Source organism: Salmo salar, chromosome 22 (assembly GCF_965601325.2).
Source record: "Salmo salar chromosome 22, fSalSal1, whole genome shotgun sequence".
Classification (NCBI taxonomy): Eukaryota; Metazoa; Chordata; class Actinopteri; order Salmoniformes; family Salmonidae; genus Salmo; species Salmo salar.
In genome coordinates, this window is record NC_138312.1 from 51,683,944 (window position 1) to 51,709,648 (window position 25,705).

General features: G+C 41.3%; 1 protein-coding gene across 1 annotated transcript in view; it reads left to right on the forward strand.

Annotated features, from left to right (window-relative positions):
• LOC106583653 (E3 ubiquitin-protein ligase rnf213-alpha) overlaps window positions 1-25,705 on the forward strand; it is a 62,696-nt gene that overhangs the window by 9,944 nt on the left and 27,047 nt on the right. The window contains 31 exon segments of the mRNA XM_082967511.1: window positions 1,406-1,573; window positions 1,833-2,038; window positions 2,197-2,489; window positions 2,803-3,059; window positions 3,181-3,402; window positions 3,705-3,894; window positions 6,388-6,443; window positions 6,639-6,798; window positions 7,395-7,550; window positions 7,678-7,776; window positions 7,858-7,980; window positions 8,365-8,563; window positions 9,970-10,143; window positions 12,168-12,320; window positions 12,459-13,057; window positions 13,165-13,324; window positions 13,447-13,664; window positions 13,934-14,071; window positions 14,296-14,457; window positions 17,872-19,162; window positions 19,432-19,616; window positions 19,706-19,861; window positions 20,248-23,314; window positions 23,317-23,840; window positions 23,934-24,064; window positions 24,168-24,263; window positions 24,406-24,530; window positions 24,660-24,782; window positions 24,917-24,969; window positions 25,097-25,241; window positions 25,504-25,639. Coding sequence (XP_082823637.1) covers window positions 1,406-1,573; window positions 1,833-2,038; window positions 2,197-2,489; window positions 2,803-3,059; window positions 3,181-3,402; window positions 3,705-3,894; window positions 6,388-6,443; window positions 6,639-6,798; window positions 7,395-7,550; window positions 7,678-7,776; window positions 7,858-7,980; window positions 8,365-8,563; window positions 9,970-10,143; window positions 12,168-12,320; window positions 12,459-13,057; window positions 13,165-13,324; window positions 13,447-13,664; window positions 13,934-14,071; window positions 14,296-14,457; window positions 17,872-19,162; window positions 19,432-19,616; window positions 19,706-19,861; window positions 20,248-23,314; window positions 23,317-23,840; window positions 23,934-24,064; window positions 24,168-24,263; window positions 24,406-24,530; window positions 24,660-24,782; window positions 24,917-24,969; window positions 25,097-25,241; window positions 25,504-25,639 — 9,765 coding nt within the window.

Consider the following 25,705-nt stretch of genomic DNA (forward strand, 5'->3'; position numbering starts at 1 on the left):
TTAGTGCACGTAAAGATGAAGGCAAATCTCTATTGAACCCCCCAAAAATAATTCTTTAGTCCTATTTTATAACAATAATAGCCTAATTGTCAACCCAAAATTCATGATAATCACTGGATTAGGTTGCATATCAAAATATCTTAATCATGCATTCTTGCTTGGACGTGTTAGATGTAACAACTTATTTATTGAATACCATCTCAGTAGTTTATTACACTTCTTATTAATCATTGTGAATTACTTTATAAGATTACACATTTTTCTATTGTGTGACGCCACAATAAAAGTTTTCGAGTGCCACCAAATCATGGTCTAGTGCTACCAACTGAGAATGCAGTGCCACTAGGGGAAAACATTAGTCTGGAGCCCTGCTAATGTTTTAAACTGTCACAGGTACATCTTCACCAAACATTAGTCTGGAGCCCTGCTAATGTTTTAAACTGTCACAGGTACATCTTCACCAAACATTAGTCTGGAGCCCTGCTAATGTTTTAAACTGTCACAGGTACATCTTCACCAAACATTAGTCTGGAGCCCTGCTAATGTTTTAAACTGTCACAGGTACATCTTCACCAAACATTAGTCTGGAGCCCTGCTAATGTTTTAAACTGTCACAGGTACATCGTCACCAAACATTAGTCTGGAGCCCTGCTAATGTTTTAAACTGTCACAGGTACATCTTCACCAGAACATTAGTCTGGAGCCCTGCTAATGTTTTAAACTGTCACAGGTACATCGTCACCAAACATTAGTCTGGAGCCCTGCTAATGTTTTTAAACTGTCACAGGTACATCTTCACCAAACATTAGTCTGGAGCCCTGCTAATGTTTTAAACTGTCACAGGTACATCTTCACCAAACATTAGTCTGGAGCCCTGCTAATGTTTTAAACTGTCACAGGTACATCGTCACCAAACATTAGTCTGGAGCCCTGCTAATGTTTTAAACTGTCACAGGTACATCTTCACCAAACATTAGTCTGGAGCCCTGCTAATGTTTTAAACTGTCACAGGTACATCTTCACCAAACATTAGTCTGGAGCCCTGCTAATGTTTTAAACTGTCACAGGTACATCGTCACCAAACATTAGTCTGGAGCCCTGCTAATGTTTTAAACTGTCACAGGTACATCTTCACCAAACATTAGTCTGGAGCCCTGCTAATGTTTTAAACTGTCACAGGTACATCGTCACCAAACATTAGTCTGGAGCCCTGCTAATGTTTTAAACTGTCACAGGTACATCTTCACCAAACATTAGTCTGGAGCCCTGCTAATGTTTTAAACTGTCACAGGTACATCGTCACCAAACATTAGTTCAAACCACCCCTCATTCTTTACTCAAGTCTGTGTTATGGGACCCTTGATATTTACTGATACTGGTTTTTGTATATTTTTTCTCCTTACAGCCCAACCAAAATGCATCATGGTCCTGGTAAGGATAAACTTACCCTTTATTTTCACGCTGTTGTATCCAAGCGTTTCAAGTTGGACCCATCAAAAGACATAGTTTGCTTGAGATCTGGAAGTCTTTTTGGGACCTGGGATACAAATGGTTTGACAATGGAAATCACAGGGTAAGGTTTAATTTCTTTGCCCTTTGTTGACATCAATTTATTTTATGTCTAATAATTTATGTGAGTTTTCAATTCACTGACTTTCATATCATTAACTCTGATTAGTGCGTCTTAAGCAAGTCATTTTATGATGTGTTTCTGTAACTTGTTTTTGGAGTGATAGTGTGAAACAGTTGTCCGACAATAAACATTGTAATTTCTTATGAGCCGATAACTTCATTTCGAAAATGTTGTGTATTTTTCATCATCCACTTTAAAGGGATTTAGGAGAGAATGGATTTCTTGTTGAAGGACGAATGGTGACCTCTAAAAAGAATGTTGGTGTCTCCATACCTTACAAGTATGTTGTCTACAAGAGAAAAGACGACTCATTTGAGTATAAATATGAGCACATCTCCCTAAAGGATGCAAAGCAACATGTCAACAGGTGCCTATTTGTCAAAGAGGATCTTTTGACACTTGACGGTAATGTTTGACTATTATGTAACTAACAAGACACCACAAACACACACACACACACACACTGTGCTTATCAGGGTGAATTTTCCACTTCTATGTGGAATGTATATGAAATGACATTGAAGCCATAAATATTATACTGATCCATTTTTTTTTTCTCATAGGGGAGTGGCACCAATATGATGATATCATACTCACAGAACCTGACCAAAGTTGGATATCACGCTTCAAAAGCAGGTTTGCATGGTGGGATGTCTACAAGGAAAAGCTAGTGGCAGGCAGACAGCTGGCTGGAAAGGTGATGCTGGGAAACATTTTTAATCTCCTTCAAACATGGAGTGACGTGAACATTAGGAACTTCTTTACTCAACTCCAGCAGTTCTTCACCAATTACAAATCCCCCTTCATCCATGTGGATGGTTCAAAGAAATGGGATCTGCCGTATGGAGAAGAACAGGTAGATTTGCTTTCCTATTTTGAGGAACTGTCATTAAGTAGCTTTTATGAATGAAATTGATATATAACTTGTTTTCATGAATGCTTTTATATTTATTGTTAACTGCATATTATGAAGACACACAAATTAAAATTTGTGTTACCTTGCCGTTGTTTCAGCTATTCTGTCAGCATATTGTTATTTACATGTTGATGACTCAATCGCAAAATACTTAGGAGTTGTTATCGTATGAATGTAAATGTAAGGAATCTTTCTTGTACATTCATTTTTTTTGTAAATGTAAGGAATCATTATTGTACATTCATTTTTTCAGGTGAAAACCCTTTTGAATGAGTTCATGCAGCAAGCTATAGATGGTGAGAACCAAAAGGGGAATGAGAAGCGTGAGGATTTTTTCTCTGATCCTCTGAAATTAGGAGTTATTATCCTGGTTGTCCACATCAATTACAGTTTAGATGTCAGTAGACATATTTGTAAACTGTGTGTGTTGCTCTGCCTGCCTGAAAAGCCAAGAGAAGTTTTCCTTGCATACTGGACAGATTTCAAACAAGGGCTACCAGCTGACGTCAGGTAGGAAATCATTTTCTTTCCTCAGCCAGCGAAACTAAAGACCTTCCTAATGTTTCTAATCTAATGAACAAAATGTCAATATCTTGAACTGAAGATGGATGTTGTCTACTTCCTCCTTCAGGGTTTCGGAGGCAATTGAGACTCTATTCAAATTTGCAAGAAAACATGGAGTTGAGAAGTGGATCTTGGTTATCCCCCTCCTGCATCTGCTTAGAGGGGACAGCAAGCCTTTTGAGGCTGTTCCGCTGACCATGAATCCAAACTTTGATATCTGGGCGGGGCTGAAAGGGATCAAAACACCAGAAGGCTACACAGACTCGATGTTTGGAACACAGGGATTGAGGTAATTGGGAAGGCTTCACTTAAGATTCAATTGGAATGAATGGACAATAAAATGGTTACGTTTTAACCAATTACAACAACAGGTTGACAAAAAGTAATACTAGTACTAGTAGTGGAAATTAAAATCAAATCCTATAAGTATACCTAGAATCATACCTTTCGCATTGCAGTCCAGATCTCAATTATAGGTCTACTTTATTCTGTGCACTTAACCAACAATTATAATATTTATCCTATTACACTGTATTTGTTTTGTCCATGGTGCTGTTTTAAATCTCTGAGTTTTTCCTTCTTGAAAATTAGGAATTCCATCCAAATCATGGAAAAACACAAACACCTTGTGGAAATGGACTGTCTCGTTACTCGCTCTTGGATGTCTCTGTTGGGGCTGGATAACTTGTTGAACTATGCATCAATCATCCCTCTTGATGTCTTGGACACTCTTCAACACCTCCAGTTTAGTCTGACTTCCGGGGAGAACTATAAACACGAGGTACATATGTCCCTTCCTTTTGAAAAGTGAAAAAGTGTTTTGTATTTCTTTGTTGTGCTTTAGTTTTATGTCATACTCAACAGTATGAGTTCATGTGACTGCACTAAAAAGCTGTGCTAAAAATGGACATTTGAGTTAGTAGATCTTACAACATGCTATTATAAACTTACTGTGTGTGTGTGTGTGTGTGTGTGTGTGTGTGTGTGTGTGTGTGTGTGTGTGTGTGTGTGTGTGTGTGTGTGTGTGTGTGTGTGTGTGTGTGTGTGTGTGTGTGTGTGTGTGTGTGTGTGTATATATATATATACAGTTGAAGTCGGAAGTTTACATACACTTAGGTTGGAGTCATTAAAACTCGTTTTTCAACCACTCCACAAATGTCTTGTTAACAAACTATAGTTTTGGCAAGTCGGTTAAGACATCTACTTTGTGCATGACACAAGTAATTGTTCCAACAATTGTTTATAGACAGATTATTTCAATTATAATTCAATGTATCACAATTCCAGTGGGTCAGAAGTTTACATACAATAAGTTGACTGTGCCTTTAAACAGCTTGGAAAATTCCATAAAATTATGTCATGGCTTTAGAAGCTTCTGATAGGCTAATTGACATCATTTGAGTTAATTGGAGGTGTATATGTGGATGTATTTCAAGGCCTACCTTCAAACTCAGTGCCTCTTTGCTTGACATCATCGGAAAATCAAAAGAAATCAGCCAAGACCTCAGAAAAAATATTGTAGACCTCCACAAGTCTGGTTCATCCTTGGGAGCAATTTGCAAACGCCTGAAGGTACCACGTTCATCTGTACAAACAATAGTATGCAAGTATACACACCATGGGATCACGCAGCTGTCATACCGCTCAGGAAGGAGACGCGTTCTGTCCTAGAGATGAACGTACTTTGGTGTGAAAAGTGCAAATCAATCCCAGAACAACAGCAAAGAACCTTGTGAAGACGCTGGCGGAAACAGGTACAAAAGTATCTCTATCCACAGTAAAACGAGTCCTATATTGACATAACCTGAAAGGCCTCTCAACAAGGAAGAAGCCACTGCTCCAAAACCGCCATAAAAATACCAGACTACGGTTTGCAACTGTATATGGGGACAAAGATCGTACTTTTTGGAGAAATATCCTCTGGTCTGATGAAACAAAAATAGAACTGTTTGGCCATAATGACCATCGTTATGTTTGGAGGAAAAAGGGGGAGGCTTGAAAGCCAAAGAACACCATCCCAATTGTGAAGCACGGGGGTGGCAGCATCATGTTGTGGTGGTGCTTTGCTGCAGGAGAGACTGGTGCACTTCACAAAATAGATGGCATCATGACGTAGGAAAATTATGTGGATATATTGAAGCGACATCAGTCAGGAAGTTAAAGCTTGGTCGCAAATGGGTCTTTCAAATGGACAATGACCCCAAGCATACTTCCAAAGTTGTGGCAAAATGGCTTAAGGACAACAAAGTCAAGGTATTTGAGTGGTCATCACAAAGCCCTGACCTCAGACAATTTGTGGGCAGAAATGAAAAAGTGTTTGCGAGCAAGGACGCCTACAGGCCTGACTCAGTTACACCAGCTCTGTCAGGAGGAATGGGCCAAAATTCACCCAACTTACAATGAGGGAAAAAAGGATTTGATCCCCTGCTGATTTTGTACGTTTGCCCACTGACAAAGAAATGATCAGTCTATAATGTTAATGGTAGGTTTATTTGAACAGTGAGAGACAGAATAACAACAAAAAAATCCAGAAAAACGCATGTCAAAAATGTTATAAATTGATTTGGCTTTGTGACAAGTCTCTGAATGTCCTTGAGTGGCTCAACCAGAGCCCGGACTTGAACCCGATCGAACATCTCTGGAGAGACCTGAAAATAGCTGTGCAGCAACGCTCCCCATCCAACCTGACAGAGCTTGAGAGGATCTGCAAAGAAGAATGGGAAAAACTCCCCAAATACAGGTGTGCCAAGCTTGTAGCGTCATACCCAAGAAGACTCAAAGCTGTAATCACTGCCAAAGGTGCTTCAACAAAGTACTGAGTAAAGGGTCTGAATACTTATATAAATGTGATATTTCATTTATTTTATTTTCCATACATTTGCAAAAATATCTAAAACGCTTTTTGTCATTATGGGGTATTGTGTGTAGATTGATGAGGACATAACATATATATTTTTTGGATTAAGGCTGTAACGTAACAAAATGTGTAAAAAGTCAAGGGGTCTGAATACTTTTCGAAGGCACTGTTTGTGTGTGTGTGTGTGTGTGTGTGTGTGTGTGTGTGTGTGTGTGTGTGTGTGTGTGTGTGTGTGTGTGTGTGTGTGTGTGTGTGTGTGTGTGTGTGTGTGTGTGTGTGTGTGTGTGTGTGTGTGTGTTTACATTGTCATTTGTACTCCTGTGAAAAATGTTGTTACAAAAAAAGCGGTCAGCATCCTGAAACAGTTTTGGATTCATACCATTCTGTCATACCATCCGCCATTCTTTTTACTGACAGGCTGTGAAGGATTTGTTGCCACGTCTCTTCAGCAGAGTTAAGGAACAACAGCACAGGTAACACCTGTCTCAAAACAAACATACTATTTAGAGTTGTTCTCAATTCCATCTGAGTAGCAAAGGAATTCAAATTGAAATACATGAAGTGATAATTGTCTGTTATTTCCCACAAGGATTAGACAGACTAGTCTTGCAGCTCCTCACCATGACATGTTTCAAGGTTGACATCACTAACCAGCGTGTTGTTTTCAGCCATGACGACAGATATGGGGACTTTTGCCTTGAAGCAGCTGTGAGCCTTCTGGAGACCATTTGTAAGAATATGAAAAGTAATTTGGACCATGAGATTCCTTTGGTTTGCCTGGATCTTGTCAGTCTGATTGCAGAAACGGCTGGTGCCTTCCATCTCCAGGTATATCCAAACACAACCATGAATTCAATCTTTGCCTTTGCTTTTACAGTGCCTTTGCTCTTTGCTCTTTTCTCTAAAAATAAAAAATGTGTTTCCGTTTGAATAATCTCATAACTCAGAATAATCAAGAAAAGAGTAGGCAGATGAATAATGATCTTTACTCCAGGTGGACATACAGTGGTACAAACTGATGTAAATCTCAAAATGTGCTGCACATATAAATAATATATAATTCAATATCGTGCAATAAATGGTAAACAAGATGGCCTTGCTTGAAAGGATAATAAGCATTTCATATTTTAATGTACCTATTTGAATCTGTCAAAGCCATTTTTCGAGTAGAAGTTGTATGTCTCTAAAACCCTATACTGTACATAACTTGAATTATATAGATTTTTTAGAAGGAAAGAATCAACATGGTGGTTCTTGAAGCAAAAATTGTCAGAATTTATTTTCAATACAGTCTGACTTAGCATTACAAGGCCGATTTAATGTTAAGCCAGGCTGAACTGAATTGTAATATAATGAGTGATTTGTCCAAGAGATAAATATTTGATGAGTCTGAATATTTTTGTTATGAATTACTATTCTTGTAGACAAAGGAAGTGACAAATAACCTTTTGGAAAACACGCGCAAAGAGAAATTAAAGGAGACCATGACCATCATAAAGGAATGGCTGCGAATCACATTCAAGAACGAATTGGTTAAAGATCTCAATAACATTGATTTTGCATACATGTATGAGACTAAGGTAAGAGTTTTTGTTTTACCAAATTAAATAATTGATACAAATAAATATTATATTTGTATTATTATTATTGCAGAACAATTAGAATTGGAATTCTAGTGTTTGATAAAAGGAAAACCTTTTCCTGTAGGTCTGGAACAAGCTGGTCTCACATAAAATTGGTTCAGAAGAGTTCACCCAATACTGGAGAAATACATTCTTGAATGATTTTGAAGGAAAACTCAAACAGGTGAGAGGGGTACATCTACAAGTTCATCAATTAAAAAGATATGTATGTACATAATTCATTAATATCTTGTATGGCCATCAGGAAACGTCCATGCATCAAATTGAAATATATATCAATAAGATAGAGGAAGTGAGCGGGACGCTGCCATTCTTGGAGAACTCATTGGAGAAATGCGCTTTGGAAGCAGTCACAGTCATTTGTCAGGCAAGATGAATAACATAATTATTTTGAAAACTTTCAAATCAAATTTTATTGGTCACATACACATGTTTAGCAGATGTTATTGTGGGTGTAGAGAAAAGCTCTAGTAGAAATTAAAATTTCACTTTCAATCTGGAAATGTACATTTACTTCATTTAGCAGGCACTTTTATCCAGAGCGATTTACATGAGCAATTAGTGTTAAGTGCCTTGCTCAAGGTCATGTTTTTTTCTTCACCTAGTCAGTTCAGGGATATGAACCAGTGACCTTTTGGTTATTGGCCCAATGCTCTTAATCGCTAGGCTACTTAATCGTTAGGCTGTGCATTGAGTTTGTCAGGAAGTAATGATCAAACAAATGTTATTTTTATCTCCAATTTTCATTTGACATGATCAGGGGATCTCTCAGGAGGCTCTCTTTGAACGGTTGAAAACAATGGACTTTAGCAAGTTTGAGAGGCTAATATCTACTATTGTGATGAAGTCCTGGCCCAAGACTGGCAATGGAGAATATCTGGAAGGGGAGGACTGTGTAGTGGAACATCTTCTCAACTGGTCCATGGCCAAAAGTGTCTTTCAAGTCCAAGGTAAATTTTCTCAAGAAATTCCACTGCTCTAACCATTTCCACAACAAATTCCACATACAATCAAGGCTAACATTGGGTGGGAATGTTCAACACAGTTGTATATGAAAGAATTGATATACAATGGCTATTAAATGTAAAACTGTCACTTCCAAATGTTCCTTGAGAGCTACACTATACAGTATATGCAAAAGTATTTGGACACCCCTTCAAATTCGTGGATTCGGCTATTTCAACCACATCCGTTGCTGACAGGTGTATAAAATCGAGTACACCGCCATGCAATCTCCATAGACAAACATTGGCAGTAGAATGGCTTTACTGAGAGCTCAGTGACTTTCACCGTGGCACCATCATAGAATGCCACCTTTCCAACAAGTCAGTTTGTCAAATTTCTGCCCTGCTGGAGCTGCCCTGGTCAACTGTAAGTGCTGTTATTGTGAAGTGGAAACGTCTAGGAGCAACAACGGCTCAGCCACGAAGTGGTAGGCCACCCAAGCTCATAGAACGGGACCGCCGAGTGCTGTAGTGCGTAAAAATCATCTGTCCTTGGTTGCAACACTCACTACTGAGTCCCAAACTGCCTCTGGATGCAACGTCAGCACAAGAACTGTTCGTCGGGAGCTTCATGAAATGGGTTTTCATGGCCGAGCAGACGCAAGCCTAAGAGTGCCGCCATTGGAGGAACGCGTTTCCACTTCTGGAGTGATGAATCACGCTTCACCATCTGGCAGTCTGACAGACGAATCTGGGTTTGGCAGATGCCAGGAGAACGCTACCTGCCCCAACGTATAGTGCCAACAGTAAAGTTTGGTGGAGGAGGAGTAATGGTTTGGGGCTGTTTTTCATGGTTCGGGCTAGGCCCCTTAGTTCCATTGAAGGAAAATCTTAACACTACAGCATACAATGATATTCTAGATGATTCTGTGCTTCCAACTTTGTGACAACAGTTTGGGGGAGGCCCTTTCCTGTTTCAGCATGACAATGCCCCCGTGCACAAAGCGAGGTCCATACAGAAATGTTTTGATGAGATCAGTGTGGAAGAACTTGACTGGCCTGCACAGAGCTCTGATCTCAACCCCATCGAACACCTTTGGGATGAATTGGAATGCCGACTGCGAGCCAGGCCTAATCGCCCAACATCAGTGCCTGACCTCACTAATGCTCTTGTGGCTGAATGGAAGCAAGTCCCTACAGCAATGTTCCAACATCTAGTGGAAAACCTTCCCAGAAGAGTGTAAGTTGTTATAGCAGCAAAGGGGGGACCAACTCCATATTAATGCCCATGATTTTGGAAAGAGATGTTCGACGAGCAGGTGTCCACATACTTTTGGTCGTGTAGTGTATTTACATTTGAGTGCATTTTCCAAATGTCCACTTAAACATACTAACTATGTTTTGTATTACAGGTGGAAATCTGAAAATGATTGACCATTTGTCAGACGATGCTAAAGAGCGGATGGTTGTGGCAAGCTCTGCGTTCAGTTCTGTCTCAGATAAAGTCATCAAAGGCAACATCCAGATGAAGACTCTCAGTAAAGTCCTCTCAAGGAGAACAACATTCATTGAGCTTTTGAAGATAGGTGATTGTCAGAAGAATATATCAAATTAAGACATTTAAGTATAAATATTGCTTTAATCCTACTGTAGTAGCCAGGAAAACCTCCCCAGATTGATAGTTTAATGACATCCAATAAAGAGTTAATCTACTGTGTCATTGGGAGGTTGGTTCTGTTTAAGGTCCAAATTACAGGCAAAATATTCATAGTATTATAAAACACTTTTTCAAAGTTTTTGGTCTTGGTTTGATATCAGGTCTTCATCACTTCACCTTACATCAAAATAAGTCCCCCAAATGACTTTCCGGCAACTCTTGCATAAACAGTGCATCCGGAAAGTATTCAAACCCCTTTACCTTATCCACATTTTCTTACGTTACAGCCCTAGTCTAAAATGGATTACATTTTTGTTCCACCTCATCAATAAACCATAATAACATGGCAAAAACAGAAATTTTGCAAATGTATTAAAAATAGAAACAGAAATACCTTATTTACATAAGTATTCAGACCCTTTGCTATGAGACTCGAAATTGAGCATCCTGTTTCCATTGATCATCCTTGAGATGTTTCTACAACTTGATTGGAGTCAACCTGTGGTAAATTCAATTGATTGGACATGATTTGGAAAGGCACACACCTGTCTATATAAGACCCCACAGTTGACAGTGCATGTCACAGCAAAAACCAAGCCATGAGGTCGAAGGAATTGTCCGTAGAGCTCCAAGACAGGATTGTATTCTTAAATGGAAGAAGTTTAGAACCACCAAGACTTCCTAGAGCTGGCTGCCTGGCCAAACTGAGCAATCGGGGAGAAGGGCCTTGGTCAGGGAGGTGATCAAGAACCCAATGGTCACTCTGACAGAGCTCCAGAGTTCCTCTGTGGAGATGGGAGAAACTTCCAGAAGGACGACCATATCTGCAGCACTCCACCAATCAGGTGGAGTGCTGGTAGAGTGGCCAGACGGAAGCCACCCGTCAATAAAAGGCACATGACAGCCTGCTTGGAGTTTGCCGAAAGGCACCTAAAGGACTCTTAGACCATGAGAAACAAGATTATCTGCTCTAATGAAACCAAGATTGAACTCTTTTCGCATGAATGCCAAGCGTCATGTCTGGAGGAAACCTGGCGCCATCCCTACAGTGAAGCATGGTGGTGGCAGCATCATGCTGCGAGAATGTTTTTCAGTGGCAGGGACTGGGAGACTACTCAGGATCGTGGGAAAGATGAACAGAGCAAAGTACAGAGAGATCCTTGATGAAAACCTGCTCCAGAGCACTCAGGACCTCAGACTTGGGTGAAGGTTCACCTTCCAATAGGACAAACGACCCTAAGCACACATCCAAGATAATGCAGGAGTGGCTTTGGGACAGATCTCTGAATATCCTTGAGTGGCCCAGCCAGAGCCTGGACTTGAGCTTGTAGAGTCATACCCAAGAAGACTCAAGGTTGTAATTGCTGCCTAAGATGCTTTAACAAAGTACTGAGTAAAGGGTCTAAATACTTTTGGAATGTGATATTAGGTCCCGTGTGGCTCAGTTGGTAGAGCATGGTGTTTGCAATACCAAGGTTGTGGGTTTGATTCCCACGGGGGACCAGTACGGCTAAAAAAATGTATGAAATGTATGCGTTCACTACTGTAAGGCGCCCTGGATAAGAGCGTCTGCTAAAATGTAAATATTTCAGTTTTTGTTTGATAAATTAGCAAAAATGTCTACAAACCTGTTTTTACTTTGTCAATATGGGGTATTGTGTGTAGATTGATGAGGGAAAAAGACGATTTAATTCATTTTAGAATAAGGCTGTAACTTAACAAAATGTGGGCAAGTCAAGGGGTCTGAATACTTTCCGAATGCACAGTTTGTTGCTAAGTATGTGTGCTTGCTAGCAATGCCAAAAGGGGACTTTTATTTAGATCTGAGGTTTTGTGGTTATTACTCAAAAAGTCTTGATCTGTGGAGGTTCTCCTGGTTACTCTTCAATAGAACCACAATGAGCTCAAAGTATCATCTTCATTGTTTGTTTTTTATAATATTTTTTTTTACAGATGGCCTGTGTGAAGATGGTCGTTGTAAGGATGACACCACTATGAACAGATTACTGAGATTTAGAGAAGAGGAAATGGAGGATGTGAACAGTTACAAGAAGATGGTCGAGGGCCTAGTTATAATTTGTCTCCGACTCCAGGAGCATCTGAAAGGTGAGTTAAATTATATTTGATAGGGATATACATTAAAGCTTATGTTATTGGTACTGTTTATCAAATATTTGTTAATGTATGACTGCATGATGTAACAGCCTTGGTCATGGTTCTCATTGATGTCATATTAATCCACAGTCGATGTGAAAGAGCTGGAGCTCCAAAACCAAGAGAACATAGATCAGATGACGCTGGATGAATTCATGGAAGTTCACAGACTTGACGGGCACACCTCTGATGTAACTGGGGTGGTCACATACTTTAACCTCTGTAATGTCACCAGGCAGATGGCATTTGATCTAAATGCTTTCAGGGAAAGCCTCATTTTTGCTTTGTGCTTGGAGAATCAAGCCAAAGAACTTTCCCACAACCATATTGACACTGACGAGATAGAAGTGTACACTCTTGATGAGATCCACAGCAAAATATTCCAGGGTTCCTATGATAATTACAAGAGGATCTATGAAAGTTTGAAATCTGGCACTTTATCATTGGAGGATGTGGATAGCATCTTTGAAGTCTACAAAGACAAGTACGATGAGATGAAAAATGATCTGGAGATCATGTGCAGAATCAACTTGTCTGATGATCGAAGATGGATCAGGAGGCGAATCGAGCAGATTCAACAGTACCATGACCTTCATCAAGCATTCGATTCAGCCAAGGTCATTATGGATGTCAGAGAGACAATCTGTCCTCAAGGGGACTTCAAAGTGCTACAGAGTTTGCTGGATGTGGTGAGTAAGGAAAATTCTCAAACAGTCCACGTGCTCAATCTATGCATCTTTTCCAGCATTAGGCTACTACTGTATATTTATATATATATATATTACAATGTTTTCAGAGTAATGCAGACTTTAAGGAGAAGAGTCTGAATCACATTGATGACAATTTGATGGAAACTAAAAAGGTTCTTGAGGACATCACAGAACCTCGCAGACTGTGTCTTCAGGAGCTTGGCCTTTGGGGGAACTTTGTCAAATGGGTCAAAGAAGCTCTTGAAGGTAAGGTCATATCAAGACAGAAAGAGCAGCACCAGTAGAGCCACCTAGGTTGTTTGCCATTACTAATTCAACCAGTTTTTACATGGAAAAAGGGATAAATGTTTCATGTATTGCCGTTGCAGATATCAATGAGCTGAAAGTGTTTGTCGACCTGGCCTCCATCTCTGCTGGAGAAAACGACTTGGATGTGGACCGTGTAGCCTGTTTCCATGATGCTGTTCTTGGTTACTCCTCGATGCTGTATGGGTTACCACAAAATGCTGACTTTAATGCCTTCAAGGAGGCTTTGGCAAAACTATGGAAGGCGCTTGGAAGTGACAGCAATATACCAAATAAGCTGGTAAGATGTTCTGACAGTTATGACGTATTTAATATATTTATATTTAATATTTGGGGAAAAGCTTGTCGAACCAGAAAGACTAAGGCCACTATTTGATTAAATGCGGAGTGGATTTTCAGAAGTGTTTGATTTGCAGAGCAGCATTTACTGGCCTGAGTACATACACATCTAAATGATATAATCCTTCACAATCTTAGCATGCCATTAGGTTTGGAAGTTGAACTCATGTTTTAAACCACATTCTATTATTGTTTCCTCCCTGATTGCAGCGGGATACTGCACGCCATTTGGAGTGGCTGAAAACTGTGAAGGACAGCCATGGGTCTGTGGAACTCTCTTCTCTTTCTCTGGCCACGTCCATCAACACAAGAGGCGTCTATGTTATTGGTGCACATAACCAGAAGAAGGTCTGTTCAATCATTTAAAAAAAAAAATGTTTTTAGAGACAATTTAATGATTATTTTTACGTTTGTTTGTTTAAAGATTGTCATTATGGAGTCAATGTCTATATTTGTACTCATACAATGTCTTCAATTTATATTTGCCATTGACAAATATCTGTAAGTACTCTCCTGAATACCTGCAGCGGTAGATTGACATGTTGGATCTTGTCCATTGTTTTCTCCTATAGCTGAGTTTAGACACTGCCCTGAAGCTACAGGTTCCAGACCAGCAGGAGGAAGGTCAGATGCGCAACTACTCCTTAGAAGACCTGAGAGATCTGCAAAACAAGCTCATGCTGATGTCTGGAAAGGGGGAGCAAAGCAAGAGTGAGGTGGATCACTTTACTGAGGTAAGGGGATTGGACACCAAGTGAACCATCACAAACCTGAAATGATAATTTACTGAAAATGTTTATTAATTAGATTATCATGCTACCACAGGCTCCTTACGACATGCATTGACATATTACAATAAATATGGTTCTCTTTCAATTACTCATTTCGATATCTCACATGTCGGGATTCACTAGGATCACCTACTCTCAAAATAATCTATCAAAAGCATCTGATGGAGACAGACAGGTAGTTGCGAATGAGGTGAGTCCCTCACCTTCCTTAAAAGCCCTTCTGCCCTCTGGTTACTCTTCCTCATGAAGAGAATTACTCTCTAGCTCTCCTCAGATTGACTGGATCCCTGTTTTGCTGCTGAACTGCTCACAAGTGAACTGTGAATGATATCGAGCATAGGTCTTCAGACCCTGTCGAGAGGTTGACTACTGACCTGAAAGGTGTTTTGTTTAGAAATTCCTTTTCTACTTCTCTGTCTATGTTGGTAGATAGCTTCATAGCTAGCTATTGAGACTCGGTTAGCCCATGTTGCGAGGCTAACTTAGCTAGCCTGATGAGAGGCAAGCTAACCTCACTAGCATACCCTACCTGCAACACGGTAGCATTGCTAGCTCCCTTCTCTCATCTAGTTTAACCTACGTTCACCCATTGTGTTAACTCAGCCTCATGGCTCCTTCGGTCGCATGAGCACACCATTTAGTCCCCGGTTTCCTTCCGCCAGCACTAAGCTATCCACGGCACACCTTCACCACGAGCTAGCTGCTAGCTAGCTAACGCCCCACTAGCTTCATGGCTATAGCGTTATTGCATGCTCTAAGCCTCAAGGCTTCTAACTAGCTAGCTTATTACACCACTTACACAAGCTACTATTTGCTACTATTTCCTAGCCTATGCTGTCTACAGATTGTTCTTACAACAGGCTTCTACTGCTATCCCATTCAAGTACGAGCCTAGCACTCAAAGACCCACGCTCTTGTGCTTGGGGTTCCATGATTGCAAGAAAACAATTCCTCCTCCTATGCATCAATTGCTTGGGTAAGGAACAAGAAGGGTTCGATGCCCCTGAGTCCTGTGAGCACTGCAAACTGCTGACGAGTGCAGGTCTGAAATGCAGGCTTAAATTTGCTTCAGTCTCTGTAGCCTCCTTCGCCTACGAGCCAACAGCGATAGCTGAGGCTGTTGGATTCCATCACTACCAACATCATTGTGGGCTGCTCGATGTTGAGAGATTTTGGCCTGCTTACGGTCTGTAGACCGACCAAGGTCCACTGTCACCAATGAGTCCGTGGCCATGACATCAAGTCTCTCCTGCCCACGGTTCTGGCCAACTACTCCAATATTGACACCATTGTCACTCACATAGGTTTTAACGACCTTCAGGGGAGGACTAAAAACAAAGACCCTTGCTAGCACAGGGAAGAGAATAATTATCTCTGGCCCCCTCTCGGGCTACCGAAGGGGTCCGGAACGTTTCAGCCGACACTTTGCCCTGAATAAGTACCTGAAGAAACTTTGCAACGACAGGAATGTCTCTTTTTGTGACAACTTTGATTTCCTTTGGGAGCAACCAGCACTTTTTAAAAGAGACAGGATTCACCCTAACCGCAGGGTTCCAGGATTATTTCCAGCAACATTGCTAACTGTTTTAGAGACTGATGGACAGGGTCTAGTAGTGCTCCAGTTCTCCCTGTCAGAATAAGCAACAGAGAAAAGCATATCAACTCCTATAGAAATGGCACTATGGTTATTGTGAGTAACCTAATTTATGTTCCTTTAACTCTGCCTTCTAGTGACAGAACAAACTGTCATCTCCTACCATTCTGATAGATTGGAAACTGTCAGAAAACGTGGTTGTAACGTTAATAATTTGGTTGTTATTTCATTGGTTACCTCTAGGCAGATGCCCCAGGGGCAGAGTGGCCCACACTCATTGAATATGGCACTTTAAATGTTAGAGCAATCACTAGTAAAAACCTTTCTCGTGAATGACCTCATTACTGAGCGCAAAGTTGATTGCATGTTTCTCACTGAAACGTGGCTGTCTACAGGCTGTAGTGCCACTCTTATTGAAGCCCCCCCCCCCCCGGGACTACAGCTTTTCAAACTCTATCAGAAAAGGGAAAAAGGGTGGGGGGACAGCCTCTATTTTTACTAATGCCCTCAGCTGTAAGGACACTTCATGTGGCGACTTTGGGTCTTTTGAGCATCATGCTATACTGTTTATATGTCATCCACCAGTGCTGTAAATAACCCTGAATAGGCCACTAAAGCACTGCCCCACTTTCTTTACTGATTTCTCTGAACTATTGTCTATTTTCCTTGAGAACTAATATACAATCATTGTGTTGGGTGATTTTAATATTCATGTTAACAAACAGACTTGACTCCAAGGCCATTGAATTTCTGAATCCATAACCATACTCTGGACCTGATTATTATCAAGGGGCTTTGTATTGGCATATCCTCTATTGTTGATGTTGCTTTATCTGATCACCAGTGTGTATTTTTTACTACCTAGTTGCCCATAGCACAGAGTAATACTGAACGCATTGTTAAAAAACACTATCTTACCTCAGCTCTCTGTCCTTGGATTTAAGTGCTGCATTCGACACTGTTGACCATGATGTCCTTCTGGACAGACTGGAGAGGTGGGGTGGCCTCCGGTCCAGTTCTAAATTGGTTTAGGACCTATTTAACCGGTCAAGAGTTTTTTGTCACCCTTGGTGAATATAACTCAGAGAAAATACATATCACATGTGACGTTCCACATGGTTTGATTTTGGGTCCGGTAAAGCACATCCAATTTTACATTGGACATTTTAATTCACGGGCAATAAAGATAAAAAACCTAGGTGTTATTTTAGATTCTGAACTCTATTTCGAATCACACATTAGGAATGTGACCCAAATACACAGATGCCCTTCTGCACCTTCTTGATGCGTACTCCCTCGATTTCGGGCCTCTGAGGGTTGCTGATGTTGGGCCTACGGAGAGCATGTCTTTGTGATATGGGAGTTGGCTATATCCCCAGATGTGAAATATAGAAACAAATAATTGAAAGAGAACTTAAGGTTACTCGCGTAACCCTGGTTCTCTGATATTATGAGTGATATATCGCACCGCATTTCCATGCTTGCAAGAGCGCAAGTAAGAAACACATGCTTGAGACTAACCAGAGGGCTGGACAGTGGCTCCTTCTAAGGAAGGTGAGGGGCTCACCTGATTCGCACTCTACCTCTACCTGTCAGATGCTTTTGCTAGGTTCTTCGGGGAGTAGGTGTTCCTAGCGAAACCCCACATGTGAGATATCTCACTCATAATATCAGAGAACCGGGGTTATGCAAGTAACCTTACGTTTCATGTGCAGAAACTGAACTGAATTTTTAGACACCAAATTGCCATCTTATCTTCTCAGGTTTTTGACAGTGTCCAGAGGCTAGCTGTAGCATTTGTAGATCTTTATGCTGCTGGGAACCCACTTTTTAGGGTTTGGGAGGCCAAGATTCACTGCAATATGGAAAGTGACACTGGTGTCATAATGGACTTCAACCTTGGCAACATCCTACGAAAGATCATGGTGGAGGGCAATGCAGTCAAACAGCTTACAGACCTGTGCAGGAAGATAGAGATGTGTTTGGATGACTGGAATAGATTCATGGACAAACAGAGATATCAGCACTATTACCTCAACTATTACACAGCAGAGCAGATAGTCTACCTTTGTAATGTTTTGACCAAAAATAATCTAAAGAAGAAATTGGAGGAAAAGGTCTTGATGATGCTCTCTTTCATCAAACCTGACTGCTCTGTGTCAGAAGTGTGGGAGTCATGGATGACTTTTCACAACCACGCCATGAATACAGCTGGGCAAGAGGAAGACACCACTTATCAGACTTTTGTTGACCTTCAAAGTGACATGGAAAACTTAGATTCCTCTTTTGCAGGTGAGAGAAAATGTGCCATTGATGTTCTGCAGAGCGTTGTAGACCAGGCTGTTGGTTTACGAAAACTGGATCTGGTCTGGGATGCTTACATGAAAGACATGAGGAACATTATCCAGTACTCTTTAGACATCAGAAGCCTAGGCAGTGTGCTAGAGGTGTTGGCCAACAAACAAAACCAGGAACAAGAGGAGGAAGAGGAGCTTTTAGAAACAAGTGAGAATACAGTCAGTAGAAAGCTCCCAAAAGGCTTCTTCACTGGTCAACCTAATCTCATAATCTGCCCACAAGATAAAATCTTGACTGCAAGCGTCTGCTTATATATGACCAGTGATGATGAGCAGCTGCCTACCTACGATGAAGTCCTCCTGTGTACCCCTGCCACGTCATATGAGCAAGTGGAGCTTTTCTTCAGACGATGTCTCACACCGGGCTACATGGGTGAGAAGATCTATACCTTGCTCTTCGCAGACCAGTTGAGCTATGAGGTGAGCTATGCAGTGGAGAAGTTCTTTCAGAAACTGAGTTCATGCTTTCGGAGCAGCTATAGGCTGGTGATCATCTGCAGCACAGAAAGAGAGCACAACTACATTCCCTCTGCCTTCAGTCACTTCAAACGGGACATTGTGCCTCAGGAGTCTCCTGGACGGATACAGAAATACCTGTCCAGGCACTACACTGTCCCATCACACCAGGCCAGTGCTGCATCTGTGTTCAAAGGTAGACACTTTGTTGGGATTGTGTCTTCCAAGAGGGCTGGAGTTGGTGAGTTTATTGAGTTTTGTCACTTTACATGATCCTATGGTGTCTGATATTGGTTTTCCATTGTAATCGTGGTAAAAAAGAATATAATTCTTTAAGCGAATTTTTTTGATGCGAAAATGATTTGATATTCAGTATTTTCATGTGTTGAATTTCATGAACACTAATGCATTCATCCTCACAATACTATTATGAGTTTTCAAACAGAAATTCTTCAATGCCCGTACATACAGTTTTTGTAGAGCTGAATCAAATGTTTTATTTATCTGCAGGAAAATCTCTGTACATACAAAGGTTGTATGATAAACTGGAGGGAACCATGAGAATAGGAACCACATTCCACAAATGCATTCGCTTAATTGAGCCCAAGGTTGATGAGCATATCATTCTTCGGTCCTTGTTTGACACACCAGAGAAGAAGGAACACAAAGTCTTTCATTTTGATGTCACATCCTCAGTAAGGATACTTGGTATTGTTAAGATATTGAAAATGTTTATATTTTTCTGTTTCATGTGCTTTATATGCTTGCTATTTATGTTATTCAGGTACAGAAAGGACTGCATGAATTTCTGTTCAAACTGTTCTTCCTGCGTTACCTGGCCGATTCGGATGGGCTAATGTGGAAATGCAGCAGCAAGGACTTGTATGTCATCGAGACACTACAATCCACACATGAACTGCCCAGATCTGCCTCAAGAGCTGTAAGTGACAATCTATTTGTATTTTGTCATGTCATGTGAAATGGTTGGATGTATACAGTTAAATGTCCCTACCAAACCACCAGTGGCTAGTGTGTTAACATACAATTATAACTCGATATTGAAGGGGATACTTCACCCAAATTACGAAATCACGTAATATTTTCTTTACATTGAATGTAGTCTATGGGGTGCAGTCTACAACCCAATATTTGGCTTTGTTTACTTAGATACGGTCACCTACGTCTAGCATTAACATGGTTTTCACACAGCAATTGTAGTATATCGTAAAACTAGTTATTATATACTTTTTGTGTTAGACGTCCCATTTGTGTTGTGTTGGTAGGGTTTGCCAAAATACTTAATATGGCATGTATTTGTCTGTCTAGGATCCGATGGGACACGTTCCTCTCTTTGAGGTCTTTCCAAAGGTCTTCTGCCGTCCCCCAAAAGAGGTTATGGGGTTGGAAATGAGAAATGGAGATGATCCAGAGCTGAAAAGTGAAGACCCACTCATGGATGACCAGTGTTTTAGGAGTGAGGCCTTTCAAAGACCATACCAGTATTTAACACGGTTCCATAGGGGTGAGAATCTTGACAGCTTCACCTACCAAAGAGTTGAAGGAACTCATGCAGAGTGCCTTCAAATGCTCTTCATCTACTGTGGCATAAGTGATCCGTCCTGGGCAGAGCTGAGGAACTTTGCCTGGTTCCTCAATCTTCAGTTGCTAGACTGTGAGACATCGGCCTTCTGCAACTTTCAGTTTATTGGAGACACTCTTAGGGGATTCAGAAACTTTGTGGTTGACTTCATGATCTTGATGGCCAAGGACTTTGCCACTCCATCTCTCTGCATCACTGACCAGAGCCATGGGAGGCAGCAGATGGACCTCAATGGACTCAACGAAAGGGATCTAGCCCCGTTCCTCATCCGAAAGAGATGGGAATCAGAACCGCATCCATATATCTTCTTCAATGATGACCATGCATCCATGACCTTCATTGGATTTCACCTACGGGAGAACAAGAAGAATGGGGTTGATGCCATTAATCCATCAACAAATGTGGTGATCAAGAGAAACATTATGACCAAAGATCTGTACAATGGCCTCAGACGTCAAAGAGTTCCATTTAACATTGACTTTGACCAACTTTCTCGGGCAGATAAGATTGTGCGTCTATGTAGTGTGCTGGGGATCATGTGGCCAACAGACCCTGATGAAACATATGAACTCACCACCGACAACATACTGAAGATGATGGCAATTCACATGAGGTTCAGATGTGGCATTCCAGTCATCATAATGGGGGAGACTGGCTGTGGGAAGACACGACTCATCAAGTTCCTGTGTGAGTTGAGAAGGAGTGGAGCGCCCACCGAGAACATGAAACTGGTCAAAGTTCACGGAGGAACTACATCTGACATGATCTACACCAAAGTGCACGAGGCAGAGGCTGTTGCGGTTGCCAATAAGGAGAAACATGGTTTTGATTCTGTTCTTTTCCTTGATGAAGCTAATACCACAGAAGCTATAAGCAGCATTAAGGAGATCCTGTGTGACAACACTGTGCAAGGACAACAACTTGGCTCCCAAACTGGACTGCAGATCATTGCTGCATGCAACCCTTACAGGAAACACACAGATGAGATGATCAAGAGGTTGGAGAAAGCTGGTTTGGGTTACAGGGTCCGAGCTGAAGAGACTGAAGAAAGACTTGGATCAATCCCTCTTCGGCAGCTGGTGTATAGGGTCCAAGTGCTTCCCCCAAGCATGATTCCTCTGGTGTGGGACTTTGGACAACTCAATGACCACACAGAGAAAATGTACATCCAGCAGATTGTGCAGAGAGTTGTGGGAAAAAATGCAATCAAACGAGTATCCATCAAGATGATCACTGATGTACTGTCGTCATCGCAGAGATTTATGCGACAGAGGAAAGACGAATGCAGCTTTGTCAGTCTCAGGGATGTGGAGCGCTGCATGCAAGTGTTTGTGTGGTTCTACAAGAACCACTCAATGTTTTCTGAAGAGTTAAGGGCATTCTTCCAGAAACAACCCCGGGAGGAGAGGAACAGGCGTGACCAGGTACCCCCACCTGCTAGTGATCCAGTTGATTGGTCGCTGTTGATGGCTGTTGGTGTGTGTTATCAAGCCTGTTTAGAGACAAAAGGTGAGTACCAGAAAGAAATCTGCAAATTCTTTCCCCATGTCCTCCCCCAAAAAATGAAGCAGGAAATCTCAATCATGCAGGATCTTCTCCTAAGTGGAGTCCCAATGGGAGAGACAATAGCAAGAAACAAGGCTTTGAAAGAGAATGTCTTCATGATGGTGATCTGCATTGAGCTACGAATCCCCCTGTTTTTGGTTGGCAAGCCTGGGAGCTCCAAATCTCTGTCCAAAACCCTGGTTGCAGATGCCATGCAGGGCCAAGCTGCACATTCTGAGCTGTACAAAAGACTGAAACAAATTCATCTGGTGTCCTTTCAGTGCAGCCCTCACTCCACGCCAGAGGGAATCATCAACACATTCAAGCAATGTGCCCGTTTCCAAGAGGGCAAGAATTTGGAGGAGTACATCTCTGTTGTTGTGCTAGATGAGATCGGATTAGCAGAAGACTCCCCCAAAATGCCTCTGAAAACACTGCACCCCTTACTGGAGGAAGGCTGCATTGATGACGAGCCACTGCCCCATAAGAGGGTTGGATTCATTGGTATCTCCAATTGGGCCTTGGACCCTGCTAAGATGAACAGAGGCCTCTTTGTGTCCCGTGGTGACCCAGACCAGAATGAGCTATTCGAAAGTGCGAAGGGCATATGCTCATCTGACAAGATGATTCTGGAGAAGGTTAAGCATCTCTTCAAACCCTTTGCCAAAGCATATATGAAGACTTGCAAGAAAGGCAAAGGGTTTTTCGGCTTACGTGATTACTACAGTCTGGTCAAGATGATGTTTGCCATCACCAAGATCTCTAAGCAGAGCCCTGGTGTGAACCAAATCATTGAAGCAGTCCTGAGGAACTTCAGTGGAAGGGATGATGTGGATGCGGTGTGTATATTCACCAAACAGCTGTGGGGCAAATCAAATAAACCTGATTTGGATGGGATCAGCACTATTGACCTGGTGAAACAAAACATAATTCCAATTTGCCAAGACGAGGAGTGCCGATACCTTCTTGTCCTCACCAAAAACTATGCCGCCCTCCAGATTCTCCAGCAGACATTCTTCTCAGACCAGAGCTATCCAGAGATCATCTTTGGTTCCAGCTTCCCAAAGGATCAAGAGTACACTCAGATCTGCAGAAATATCAACAGAGTGAAGATCTGCATGGAAACTGGCCAGACTGTTGTGCTTCTGAACCTTCAGAATCTGTACGAAAGTCTCTATGACGCTCTCAACCAATACTATGTTTCACTTGGGGGTCAGAAGTATGTCGATCTTGGATTGGGAACCCATCGGTGGTGCGGCCAAACTTCAGGCTTATTGTCATTGAAGAGAAGGAGGTAGTCTACACACAGTTCCCGATTCCCTTGATAAACAGACTGGAGAAGCACTACCTGGACATCAACACTGTCCTCAAGAATGAAGGGAAGGAGATTGTCAAACAACTTCAGGAATGGGTCAAAGTGTTTGTCTCTTTGAAAAGCCAGCAATCCAAGACAAACAGATATCTTCCAACGGATGTCTTCATTGGCTACCACTCAGACACATGCTCCTCTGTAGTCCTTCAAGTTACAGAGAAGATGAAAGATGAATCTGACATTTCTGACCTTCAAAGAAGAGTCCTGGATGAAGCCAAGTTCATCATGCTGAACTGTGCCACTCCAGATTCTGTCATTCGTCTGGATGGGACCAAATTGTCTGATGTTGAGACAGAGAAACTGACACAAATATATTTTGAGGAGCAGAAGCACAGATCCCTGGCTGACTTCATTGCATCTCACACACAGCTGGAGGAATGGTGCCATGCCCACTTTACAGAGGTAATTCACTTGACTATTTTATCTTTTGAAGAATATGGATTGCATTGAATGCATCTTGTATTTTTTTCACATCTTTTTTGGCTCTTTGTGAAGGTCACAACGTTTTCCCGGCAATTGACAGCAGGAGATATCAAACAGCTACAGAATATCACAGAGATTTGCAACATCAAGCTGCTCTCACTGCAACAGTTTGACACAGAGCAGTCCTTCCTCAAAGAAATCAGGTCTGCTTCAAAAGTCCAGCTTGTTTTTTTACATTTGTATTTGTGTTACTGTGTAGATCATTCTTGAGAAAGATATTAGAAAATAACTTTGTTCCCTCTCTAGACAATTTCTTGACTCTACCTCTGCCGACAAAGTCCTCATCATCCAAACTGACTATGAGGAGGCTTCCCAGAGCATGAACATTCTTGCATCTGCCAAGTGAGTCTTTTCTTTTTGGATTTGTCATCACAACTATTGGATATTAACTAGTTAGATAGATTTGCAAGATCCTGTTATATATATAGTGTAGTGTTTTTGTGTCCTTTTTTTATTTAAACTTTTTTGGTTTTTATCTCTTCAGGTATTCGTCCATAAATGAAATCAACAAACCAAAAGCTAATGGTGGCAATGGAAGGGTGTTTGTGTACTTTGTTACCAAACTGCCTCGAATTGAAGGTGGAACCTCCTTTGTTGGATTTCATGGAGGTGAGATTTAAATGTTGTATAACATGCTGATATGATACTATGACCTAGTACTCCACAGAGAAAATGTTATCCATTCTGAAATGTTTTCAACGTTAAAGAGCAAGTTCCATCCACTTTGTTTTTGCAAAGGACCCTGGAAATCAGTTCACATTGATGACCTTAGAAGATCCAAAGAGTTTGTATCAGATGTCCAGTCCTTGAGAAACCTACCCATCAGCCAGCTGTTTGAGGACATGAAAGAGCCCTGTTATGGTAAATTCACTTGAATTGCTATTATACTCATTAGCACTAATGCCGTAGTTAATAACAATTATTTTCAATTAGAAATAACTGAAAATAACTGTTTGAAAGTAACAGTTTATATATAACTTTCATTTTTGATTAAGCTATGCAAACTGATACAGACACAGACTTCGAACCACCTGCACCAGAGCACTCTGTAAGTATAATTGTGGTGTTTGATGTTGCAATTAAAAACATGGATGTACTAAATGTTGCAAAAGTTTGTATAAAGTTTATAGGTATGGGTGTGTGTTATTCATCTGAGCGTGTTGTTGTTGTTATAGGCTGCGTTTGAAGTCACAGATCTAGTGCGAAGCTGTGTGCAGAGTGCAGTAAGCATGCTCAGAGATCAGGAGGACAGTGGAGCTCTCAGCACCAGGAGGGTGGAGATCCTGCTAACACTTATGGAAGATAGTGAGCACCTGAAAGGTTAGGAACTAACCCACAGTATTCCAGTGTTTTACTGTAGCTCCAAGACCCTAGCACTGTTTCAATGGTTAAAGACCAGACCTAGAACATTTATTACAAAGGGGTCCATGAGGGGTTCTAGAGCTATGTGTTGAATTTTGTTTAGACATTTTTGGCCCGAGACAGACTTATCTCAGATCGTAACGGCAAGCCAATAATATAGCTAAAGTTAATTGACTTTTACATGTATTGATATACTTGATCTCTGTATTGTGCCCTAAAGCTGTGTTCCTGAAAACCCTGAGGAGCCGCCTTCACTCTCTTCTGAAGAACCACGAGAGAAACATCCCCTCCCCCAAGCACTGGGTCTTAACAGAGGCGTCCAACATCAATGCTCTTCAAGAGGGGGGAACTTTCACGTATGTTAATCAATGATACTGCACTGTTAACTCAGCTCACATAAAGTCCATCATTTCATTCATGTT